General features: G+C 41.0%; 1 protein-coding gene across 1 annotated transcript in view; it reads right to left on the reverse strand.

Moving 5' to 3' along the window:
- Nucleotides 1-2,273, reverse strand: part of NXPE3 (neurexophilin and PC-esterase domain family member 3) — a 61,871-nt gene extending 59,598 nt beyond the window's left edge. Inside the window, exon 1 of the mRNA XM_007945800.1 lies at nt 2,181-2,273. Within this exon, the coding sequence (XP_007943991.1) occupies nt 2,181-2,273 (93 nt within the window). The remainder of the gene's footprint in view (nt 1-2,180) is intronic.
- Between the last annotated feature and the right edge of the window lie 10,077 nt (nt 2,274-12,350).

A 12,350-nucleotide genomic window follows, 5' to 3' on the forward strand; every position in this document is an offset into this window, starting at 1 on the left:
GGTCAAGGAAAGGTTTATATATGGAGGGAAACTTTCTTTGTTGGTTGCCAGGCGTGGGATAGGAGGGGAGGGAATACTGCCAAAAAAGAAAAAAAAGCATTGACCCATGTCACTTTTGTTTTGTGTATTTCACTGTACATAAATTATATTTCAATAAAATTCATTAAAGAAAAAAAAAAAACTCACTGCCATCAAGTCGATTCTGACTCATAGCGACCCCTCCTTGGGTTTCTGAGGCAGTATCTCTACAGAAGTAAATTGCCCAATCTTCCTTCTGAGGAGTGGCTGGTGGGTTTGAATCGCCTTCTGGTTAGCATTCAAATGCGTTAGGCACTAAGCCACCAGAGCTCCCCTTAAGAAAGTAGGGGTTTCTATAATCTCTAGAAGCATCACTGAGCTTCTGGGTATAGGCGCTGTCAGTGAGGAACATGTAAGAGCAGTTAAAGCAAAGAAAAGAAAGGGAAAATACCTAGCTTTCATGCCTTAAGGCCATTTCCAGTAGGAAATCTTCAAAAGAATTACTTTGCATTCTTCAAAGTGCTACAGATTTTACTGCTAGCTTACAAAAAATATCTGCAGGACCCTGATGTCCCCACTTTATAGTGAGATTAGGTGTTCTGCTAAAAAAATCACAAAGTGAATCAAGCACAAGGAATGAGAAAACATATGGCATAGCATTAGACCATCTTGTGATAATAAAAGCCATTAAGCAAAGAAATGTCATAATTAAGATGGAACTTTAACCTGAGAAGTACCACAAGCCAACAAAATAAAAAGGACATCCTTTTGAATAGGTACTACTCCAAATTTTTTGGTGTGGGTTCCTGCAGAGGGTAGGTGAGTACTAAGTACTCTCTTAGTGGCAAGCACTTGTGAGAGGTTCAACAATTCACAGTCTCTGACTTTGAGTGCTATGCAGTAGTCTTCAAAACAGACTCATCATCAATTCCCTCCCCTGAAATCTGTTTCAGCTTTTTACCAGATGTCAGCTAAAATGTTCTCTCCTTGAATGAGTCACTGGGCCATCAAGTCTTAAAGAACATCAAGGTCAACTGGAATAACAGTTCACATATACAGTGTTCTACATCCTACTTTGCTGAGTGGCAACTGGAGTCTTAAAATCTTATGAGCTGTCACCTCAGGTACAATTATTGGTCTCTCTCCATCTGGAGCAAAGTAGAGTGAAAAAAAAAAAAAAAATCAGACGCAAGAAATAATTAGTGCAAGAGACTGACTAATGGACCATGTAAACCTCACCCTCCATGACCCTGAGACCAAAAGAACCAGATGGTGCTGCCCAGCTACTACTGGTGACCACTCTGAAAAAGATTACAATAGAAGGTCCCAGATAGAGTGGGAGAAAAATGTGGAATAAAACTCAAAATCATAAAGAAGACCAGGCTTATTGGTCTCATAGAGACTGCTGGAACCTCCAAGACAATGGCCCTTCGTCACACCTCAAGCTTGGAATTGAACTCACCCCAACAGTTCAACTTTCAGCCAAACAGAAAGGCCTATGAGGTGAACAATAACGCTAAGGAGGTACACACTCCTTAGAACAATCAACTATACATGATCAAAATGGCAGCATATGCCCAGGGATAAAGCTTAGAAGGCAGAAAGGGATAGGAAAGGACAAAGGGAAACAGTAAACACAGAGAGGAAGTAGGAAGAGTGCTGTTACATTGTGGGGACTGCAATCAATATGAAACAAAACATGTTTGAATTGTTGAATGGAAAACCAATTTGCTCTGTAAACTTTCACTCAAATCACAATAAAAAGTTAAAAATAAATTTAAAAAAAAAATCCTCTTCTTGAAGAGTTTCCTTATCACCCTAAAGTAGCTCCCTTTCCTTTCTTCGTAGCACTTTTCACAAACTCTAATTATCATTTATTATTAGATGATAATGATTCACTTAATATTTTTTTCTCCCATGCACACTTAGAACATCAACTCCGTAAGTTAAGAAACCATGTCCATCTTCTTCACCACTAATTAGCACCCTCAGTGACTAACACAGCATATAACCATACGAAGTATCACATACTTATTAAATAAATGAAAATAAGAATTGTGACCAGGGTAAGTTTCCTGAAGACCAACAATGTCCCAGACAAGTTAGCCTCAAATCCCTAAATTTGGCTCCCTTAGTCATAAAGGAGTGTACCAGATACTCACCTCTACCTGAGTGACATTGATGACCAGCACCACCACCATCAACACCGCAAGCAGACAGCAGAAAAGCCGGAGTTTGAAGAAACTGGTCCACATTGTCGGGCTGTGTCTTGATCTCCCATGGCCGACACCATGCTACCTTTACTCCTCAAAGCTCCATGTTTTTGTTTTTCTGAACTGCAGGTGAGCTTTCAGTTTAATCTGCTTCTTTCCTTCTAGTATCCATAAGGGTTCTTTGTGTAGAGAGACTGGATTTATTTAAGAAGCACATTTTTCTTCAAACAACTCCTTCAAAGAGGGAAGATGAAAAAATAGATCACCAATTGCAATAGACTAGGGTAAGCAAAAAAAAAAAAAAGAAGTATTCTATTTCCTCTTCCTTACCTTTACCTAAGGCCCTAAGTCATGAGGAGAAAGCAAAGACCCAGAGCACAATAACATCTATTCCTTTCCAATCTCCTCAAAGTCTCCTTTCCCACTCACAGGGTTCTATGTAAATATAGTAATATTTGCCCTCTTACCAGTTAGATTTTAACTTATAAGAGAGCAAAAAAGCCTGTCCTCAAACTTTTAGAAATTGCAAAATAAAATGATGTTAAATTTGTACAGAGTAAGTAAAAGCTTCCCTTCGCTTATAGTGTAAGTTATATGTGGCTGCTAGCTGCCCTCAAGTCAGCCCGTATCTCATGGCAACCCCATACACCATGGTACAAAAACGCTGCTGTCATCATGATTAGTTGCAGATCAGGCCATTGTGATCCATAGGGTTTTCATTGGCTGATTTCAGAAGTAGATTGCCAGATCTTTCTTCCTAGCATGTCTCAGTCTGGAAGCTTTTCAGCATCATAGCAACACACTAGCCTCCACAGATAGATGAGGGGTACTGCACATGAGGTGCAAAAACCAAACTCACTGCCATCAAGTCCATTCGACTCAGAGCGACCTCTCCTTGGGTTTCCAAGGCAGTATCTCTACGGAAGTAGATTGCCCAGTCTTCCTTCCAAGGAGTGGCTGGCAGAAATGAGGTGCAATGGCCAGGAATTGAACCCCAGTTTTCTACATGGAAGAATATTCTACCACCAAACCACCACTGCCCTCTTAAATTATATACCATTATTATACAAATTATATTTAAAGCACATTAACAGGAAAATTTGTGTTTTTATAAGGAGTTCTGTGATATTGTGTAAATCATCCCGACATTCTCTGGAAAAAGAGGAGTTGCAAACCTCTGCATAGAGAAAGACAGGGAAAAAAATTAAGTTTTGGGGGCTGTCCTATCTCCTCACCTGTTTAGAAGCCTGGGAGTCATCCTGCTGGGGGGAAGCAGATACTAATTATCAGCTCCCCAACTATCTACATGGTCCTGGTGGTCCCTCAGATTAGTAATAAAGAGAAGAGGAAGGAGTCCTGCTCTGGAAATATGGGACAGGAAAGTGAAGCTTGGGGAGTGGGCAACAGGACACCCAAAAACATCACCACAGCTGCTAGAAGCAGAGGACTTCAGAGCCTGCCACTCATAAAAGTCACTGTTCTCCCATGTACTGAATTCAAAATGCTTCCCACGCTGCTATTCTGATATAGGTAAGAAAGAAAAAAAAAAAGAAAAGAAGAAGGTGCTAGTATTTTGTTCCCATTGAGGTTTTCCATGGTTGTAAGAGTGAAAAAAGGTGCATAATTGTGGTGTGGAGTATCTCATAATGCCTTAGCTGCACTAACATTCTCTCGATGTTGTGTTCAATCTGGCAAGCACCCTTCCTTCACTCCTCTCTTCCACCTATCTTAACCATTCCAACCCCAGAAGGAACAGGTCAACTCTTTCCCATTCCAGCTGCATTAGGGAGACAAGGCTGTACTACTGTAATATCTCGACACATGCTCTTGCTCTCTGTCTTTAGAATTCCCATAACACTTACTATTTTCACCTCTCAGCTGATCTCTGTATTTGTATGTATTTCTTACCTAACTAGACAATACTAGTTATATTTAAAAAACAGAAACCACATATCAGAGAATTAGCAACCTAGTGATAACAATTCATCATTCTCTTTTGAATCTGTCATCATACTTTGCTTCTTATATGTGTGAGATCAAGAACCTAGTTTTACACTAAGTAAGGTGATCTTTGTTCTTGGCTCCAGAGAAATAACCTTTGGAGTAACTGAAGTGTCTTGCCCCAGGACTTCCAGGCCACACCTAGGAATCTGTGCTGGGAAGTGGGAGCCAGTATCAACTATCCTCAGAGGCATTATTTAGCCTATCATGTTGTTGTTGTTGTTGTTATGTGCCATCGAGTCAGCCCTGACTCATAGCGACCCCTCCTTGGGTTTCCGAGGCAGTATCACTACGGAAGTAGGATTGCCCAACCTTCCTTCCAAGGAGTGGCTGGTGGGTTTGAACCTCCAGCCGTCTGGTTAGCAGGCAAGTGTCTTAGCCACTATGCTACCAGAGCTCCCAGCCTATCATGTAGGACTGGCTAATAAAAGCCCTGAACACAAAGACTTGGGAGAGCTTCCTGGTTGATGTTCTCATCATCACCTGAGAACATCTGATCTCAGGATGGTAGCACTTCCCTCAGGACACAGAAACTTGCACTGGGAACCCTCCCACACTTTTTTGGCTGTAATAAATGTGTAGTCGTAAGCATGATACTCTGTGTGAGTTCTATCAGTTTTTCCAGCAAATTATCAAATCCAAAGGGGCAGTGAGAGTCAGCAGGTCAGAAAGTAAAGGTGTATATGGATGCCCCAGTTTGCAACTGGCATCCTGAAGGGGTAGCAGGAAACCAGCTCCAACTTTGTGACCAGCCAATCAGAAGGTTGGGGTATCATGTGGACTACCCAGATTTGCAGCTGGCATCTGGTTATTTGGCAGTCTGAAGGATTGTGTCCTTTTAATTTGTAATCCCTGATTTAACTCCAGCTGGCTAAGGTCAGAGAGAGAGTATTATGGGGGCAGCTGGCGATGCGAGTGGAGAAGTAGGAATGAGGGCTGCATCAATATTTACATCTTGGGAGATTGGATTCACACTGTTCCTTACTATACAACATGGTATGTACTGATTCAACAATTCATGCAACAAATAATTATGGAAGCCTACTTTGTGTAGGGCAAATTTTCTGTATAAAGTGCCAGACACTTTCCCTTTAAAACCTTATACTCATATTAGGCAAGGAGTAGTTTCCCTTCTTAAATAAAAGAGGAATAAATCCACCACTAATGGCCACCTCTGCAGGAATGTCAGGTACCACCATGAAAACAGCACTAACCATCTCATAACACCCAACATTCACCTATCCATCCTGAAGTGCCTGTACATTATGGGGAAAAAAAATGATTACAAAGCAGACCAAATAACTGTCAGCAGGGCCCCAACCTGCTCTTCTGTAGAAACTCTTCTCAAAGAGTTGGTCATAAGAATCATGGTTTCTCTGATGGTCAATAAGGTAGAAGACAAAAGATGACACTCTCCAATAATTCAGCTACAGCCTGAGCAGGAGTGGTTTGTGGCCTTTGTGGATGGGCATTGTGGAGAATGTCAGTGTGGTTCAGAAGCAGTCAACAGCAACACATCAGTGGTCAAGGTGCCAAAGAATAGCAAAGGCAACAGACTCCAAAGCTAAAGGAACTGTTGTTATTTGCCGTCGAGTCGCCCCCGACTCATAGCGACCCCTCCTTGGGTTTCCGAGGCAGTATCACTACGGAAGTAGGATTGCCCAACCTTCCTTCCGAGGAGTGGCTGGTGGGTTTGAACCGCCAGCCTTCTGGTTAGCAGTCAAGTGCTTTAGCCACTATAGCAAAGGCAACAGACTCCAAAGCTAAAGGAACTACAGCACTATAAATAACATGCAAATAGGCAAGAAGCCACTCATGGCCAAGGATTCCTACTGAAAATCATTATGGAAGATCATGCCAGGAAAAAACCTGATGTCTTACTACAAGCAGGCAGAGCACCAAGATTTGATACCCACTTGTACACATTAAACAGACGTAGCCTAAATTAGAACCATAGTTTCATGGGGTATGGCATGATATAGTTTATAAAGTTATGTAAGGCATTTGACTGCTAACCAGAAGGCTGGTGGTTCAAACCCACCAGCCACTCCTCAGAAGGAAGATTGGGAAATCTACTTCCGTAGTGATACTACCTCGGAAACCTAGTAAGGGGTCGCTGTGAGTTGGGTCCAACTCAACGGCACATAGCAACAACAACAAAAACACATCCTAGTTTGGTAAGTAATGTCTGGGGTCTTAAAAGTTTGTGAGTGGTATTTAAGATACCACTAATAGTCTCTACTAGTCTCTACTCGTCTGGAGCAAAAAAGAAGGAAGGAAACCAAAGACTCAAAGAGGAAACCAGTCTACAGGGCAAATAATCTCACTTACCACAATCTCACTTACCTTGAGACCAGAGCAACTAGACGGTGGCCAGCCACCACTACTGACCACTCTGACCAGAGGCTACGTGAGACTGAAGGACTCCCTGAGACTATTAAGCTGAGATATTCTTCAAATCTTAAACCAAAACTCACCAATGAGGTAGGTCACTTAGTAACTAAAAAACAAACTGACTCAAAAAATAATGCATGCCCCCCCATAAGTACTGTGCTCCTTTAAAAATCACCTATATGAGACCAAACAGTCCATAATTACTTTAAAATAAAAATGAGATTGTTAAAGGAGTAGGGACACTATATTAATGGAAATGAAACAACCAGAATGGAAATGATGAAAATATTCATGCATTGTGAAGAATATAACCAGTGTCACTAAACAATTTGTATAAAAATTGTTGAATGGACCTACACAGCTGTGTAAACCTTCACTGAAAACACATTAAAAATATTATTTAAAAAGAAAAACAGATATAGCCTTTAGTATACTAGATAGACTTCTCTTAGAAAAGGCATATACCAAAATGTTAATAGTGGTCCCCTCTGGGCAGTTTCTGTTTTCCTTTTATCTTTATCTATAGGTCCTCATTCATTACAAGCAAATATAAATCACAAATGTAAAAAAATAATAATAATAAGTCACACTTTTAAAAGTAAAAACTCAAGATGAAAGGAGAAACAAGGCATTAAATCATATTTGGGGAAAAAAATTAAAAAGAAAGAACTCTAAGTGAAAAAAGAAATCTGTAATGAGATTCTAATATTTTCCTACAAATACTAACCTGGGAATTTGTAACCTACTAGCATCAGACCATCTAAATTCATGGGAAGAAGGCATGAGAATCACCATCAGCCCAAATTTGATTCCTATGAGGTGGAGGACAGAATATCTCCACTCTTTTTTTTTAACCAATTCTGACATCAGCCATCCTCCCACACCACTCTCTACTCTGCTGGGTTTGATAATTCATTACAGTGGTCACACAGAATTCACTGACCAAACTCATGAATATGTAGTTTACTGGGAAAGTAATTGAACAATATCATCAATAACACACGCAAGTTAAGTTTTGCTGAAGATAATTCAAAATAGTTGCAGCAGTATTACCGACAGGGAACCACCAAAAATTCAGGCTGGATCAGAAGAGGATGTGGAATGAGTGGCATCATTACTGATATCAGATGGATTTTAGCTGAAAGCCGAGAATACCAGAAAGATATTTAACATGTGTTTTAGTGACTGTGCAAAGGCATTCAACCTAATGGATCATAACGAATTAAGGATAACATTGTGAAAAATAGGAATTCCAGAATACTTAATTGTACTCATGAGGAACCTGTACATAGACCCAAAGGCAGTCATTTGAACAAGGAGATACTGCATGGTTTAAAATCAGGAAGGGTTTGTGTCAGAGTTGTATCCTTTCACCATACGTATTCAATCTGTATGCTAATCAAATATCTCAGAAGGTGGACTATATGAAGAACGTGGCATCAGGACCGGAGGATTATTCATTAACAATCTGCAATATGCAGATGATATAACCTTGCTTGCAGGAAGTGACAAGGACTTGAAGTACTTAGTGAACATCAAAGACTACAGCCTTCAGTATGGATTGTAACTCCACATAAAACAAAAATCCTCACAACTGGACCAATTAAGCAACATCATAATAAATGCAGAAAAGATTGAAGTTGTCAAGAATTTCATTTTACTTGGATCCACAATCTATGCCCATAGAAGCAGCAGTCAAGAAATCAAATGACATATAGCATTGGGCAAATCTGTTGCAAAATCCAAACCAAATTCACAAAGATCCAGTCAATTCTGAGTCACAGTGACCATATAGGGCAGAGGAGAACTGGCCCATACTGTTCCTAAGGCTGTAAATCTTTATGGAAGCAGATTGCCGTATCCTTCTGGTGGGTTTGAACCACCAACCTTTTGGTTAGCACCTGAATGCTCTAACCATTGCCACCAGAGCTCCACATCTGTTGCAAAAAACCTCTTTAAAGTGTTCAAAAGCAAAGGTGTCACTTTGAGAACTAAGGTGTACCTCATCCAAGCCATGGTATTTTCAATTGCCTCATATGCATGTGAAAGCTGGACAATGAATAACTAAAACAAAAGAAGAATTGATGTATTTTAATTACAGTAATGACAAAGAATACTGAACATACCACAGACTGCCAGAAGATGTACAAATCTGTCTTAGAAGAAATACTGCCAGAACACTCCTGAGAAACAAGGATGGCAAGACTTTGACTTATACTTTGGACATGTTATCAGGAGAGATCATTCCCTGGAGAAGGACATCATGCTTGGTAAAATAGAAGGTCAATGAGATGGACTGACATAATGGCTGCAACAATGGGCTCAAACATAGCAAAGATTGTGAGGATGACACAGGACAGGGCAGTATCTCATTCTATTGTACATCGGGTTGCTATGAGTCAAAACTGACTCAATGCACCTAACAATACGTTACAACTTGGAATCAGAGTCAACTAGGATATAATTAGATACAATTAGGAAAACAGGGTACAGTTCTTCAATCACTACAGCTTCCAACCAAGACAGATCTCAGCCTTCATTTTATTCTATTATTATTTTATTTATTTTATTATTATATTTGGTCATGCCTGCCACCAGGCCTTGCTTTGACCTCTACCTTGCTCGGGCAAGTGTTACAGCTCTTTCAGCTCCACCGACAAGTGCCTGGAGGCAACTCAGTCCACTGGTGAGCGTCCTGCCTGAAAGTACTCAGCCTTCTCGCTCCACAGGTCAGCACCCCTCTGTGGGCCAGGAAGCCCACTGTAGCCATCTTGTGCCAGTCTCCTGGTTTCCACTGCTCATATTGCTGCCACTCATGCTGATCCACCTGTCTAGCATTGTGTCACGCCATCTGTAGTGTTACAGTTCTGCCACCTGCACCTAGAAGGTTCTCAGTCAGGGAACCTGGGCCCAAAGGACACACTCCACTCCAAGATCATCTTTTTGATGGTAGAAGATCCTTTTCAACCTCTGTGGGATGGGCCCTTTTATAAGCCCACTCCTCTCACCAAGACCACAAGTTGATCTATCCCTTAGTAGGCCATAACCACCTAATTTGCATAGTAATTCACCAGTCTATTTGGTTCATCCTATTTGCACCCATCCCATTGTAAGACTGTAGCCTAGCAAACCACCTTGGCAGTACTACAAACCCAGGGCCAGAAAAGCCATATATAAAGAGAAACCCACTATACAGTATTATAGCAAGAAACATTGCAAAAGGAGCAGGAAAACATCATTTGGGATCTAAAACAGCCTTAATAATCAAGTATGAACAACAGTGGTAGATCAGAATGACTCTAGAAAAAAGCTTCCCAGATCAATCAAAAGATAAAAATTCAATTACCTTTTAGGAAATTTCCAGTTCCCAAGAAGAGATGCTTATTGGAACCAACACATTAGAGTCTATATCTAATATTCCTTCCAACATGAAGTCCTGAACCTAGAAAATGATAGCGACCCCTCCTTGGGTTTCTGAGGTAGCATTTCTACGGAAGTAGACTGCCCAATCTCCCTCCCTAAAAGTGGCTGGTGGGTTTGAACCGCCAGCCTTCTGGGTAGCAGTCAACTGCCTTAGGCACTACGCCACAGAGTTCCTGAAAATGATGACCGTGGCCCTTATTCATTCTGTGACACATTTGAAGCTCACACTGAAGATTTTTCATTTTCAGACCATCCTTCCAGCTGCAAAAGAAATTATTACATTTTTTAAAAGCTAAAGATGCTGAAAATGAAGCAAAGGAAAACATACACTAAATTAAAAGTACAATTTTATAGGCAAAGCTACAATAGATTTAAGTATAATTCAGTAGAGGGAGTGAGAATAGCAACGTTTTCTTTTCCTAATAAAAACAAATAAAGAAGACTGAAGAAGAGTTGATGCTTTTGAGTGGTGGTGTTGGTGAAGAATACTGAAAGTACCATGGCCTACCAGAATGGACAAATCTGTCCTGTCCTGGAGCACAGGCAGAAGGCTCTTTGGAAGCAACAACGGCCGGACTTCGTCTCACCTACTTTGGTCATACTATCAGAAGGGACCAGTGCCAAAGAAGGATATCATGCTTGGTAAAATAGAGGGTCAATGAAAAAAGAGAAGACTCAACAAGATGGATTGACACAGTGGCTACAGGGAGAAACTGGAGGCTGGCGTAAGCAGAAGCCCCTCCCCTCTCCTTTTTCTTTAATAAACTTTGGTTAGTGTGCCTCTCCTGTTCAATTCCTTGTCAGTAGAAGGCAAGGACCTCCACCCCAGAAACACTTTGGTCATGTTGTCAGAAGGGACCAGTCCCTGGAGAAGGATATCATGCTTGGTAAAATAAAAGGTCAGCAAAAAAGGGGAAGACCCTCAGTGAGATGGATTGACACAGTGGCTGCAACGATGGACTCAAGCACAGCAACAATTGTGAGGATGGTAAATGACTGGGCAGTGTCTAGTTCTATTGTACATAGGGTTGTTGAGTTGGAGCCAATTTGACAGCACCTCTCTTGGTTCTCTAGTGCTGCCATAAGATAAATAGCACAAGTGGATGGCTTTAACAAATAGGAATTTATTCTCTTACATTTTAGGAGACCAAAAGTCTGAACTCAGAATGCCAGATCTAAGGGCCGAGTGAAGGCCCCTCAACCTTGGGCTATAGCTCTGCCTCTTATTCCAGGCCCACTGAAACTGGAGGCTTCTCATAACTCATGCAGCTGCTTGCTGCTGAGGCTGACAAACCCAAGGTCAACAAGTAAAATGGCACAATCTCAAGATCAACAGGCACATGGCTGCCCACTGGTTCAAGTCCAGGAACAATCCCAAATCAGCAGGCAACACAGCAGACTACTGGATGAAGATTTAGCCAAATGCAGGATCCAGATGTGCCAAAAAGCTAGAGACCTTTCTCAAAGCCTTTCCTTATATACTGGAAGCAGGTTACACCCTGAAGGCAACTACAGAACTGCTCACAGCAGATTCCACGATGGAGAGGATTAAAACCTTATCATGGGGAATAACTATATCCAACTGCCCAGCCACTCAAACCCACAGCCCAGCCAAGTCAACACACAATCTTAACTACCACAGCACCTAACAATAACATGTAAAAGACAGAGTCCTTGGGTAGTGCAAATGGGTCAGCACTTAACTACTAACAGAAAGGTTGGTGGTTCAAACCACCCAGATGTACCTTGCAAGAAAGGCCTACCAATCCACTTCACAAAGATCACAGCCTTAAAAACTCACTGGACCACAATTCTACTCTGAAACACACAGAGTCACCGTGAGTTAGAACTGATTTGATGGCAACTAGGTTTTTGGTTTTTCTTTTTCTTATTTAAAAGACAAAAGTAGATTTACATGCAATGTGTCCAAACTTAAATGCTTACATTTCAAACTTTCCACAGAGCATCTGCATTTAGATGCTGAGTAAGACATTGAAACATTACAAAGCAGGGCTTAGAGAGAGAACTAAAGACCTATCCAAAACCATGACAATGGTGGGTCAACTAGGGTCAATCTGTCATATAAATGAGTCAAAGATAGCCTCTGCTTAAAATGGTCTTTGGAATCTGCTGCTTTATCTGTGTATTGACCCAAAGTTGTTTAGTTTTTCATGACAACGTGACCCAAAAAGCCCCCTGGCATCAAATTTGTACACATCCAATTGTTTTTTTTGTTTGTTTGTTTGTTTGTTTTTGGTTTTTTTGGGTTTTTTTATTTATTGTGATTTGGGTGAAGATTTA

This window comes from Orycteropus afer, unplaced genomic scaffold (assembly GCF_000298275.1).
Source record: "Orycteropus afer afer isolate SDZICR_OR568_19922 unplaced genomic scaffold, OryAfe1.0 scaffold00143, whole genome shotgun sequence".
Classification (NCBI taxonomy): domain Eukaryota; kingdom Metazoa; phylum Chordata; class Mammalia; order Tubulidentata; family Orycteropodidae; genus Orycteropus; species Orycteropus afer.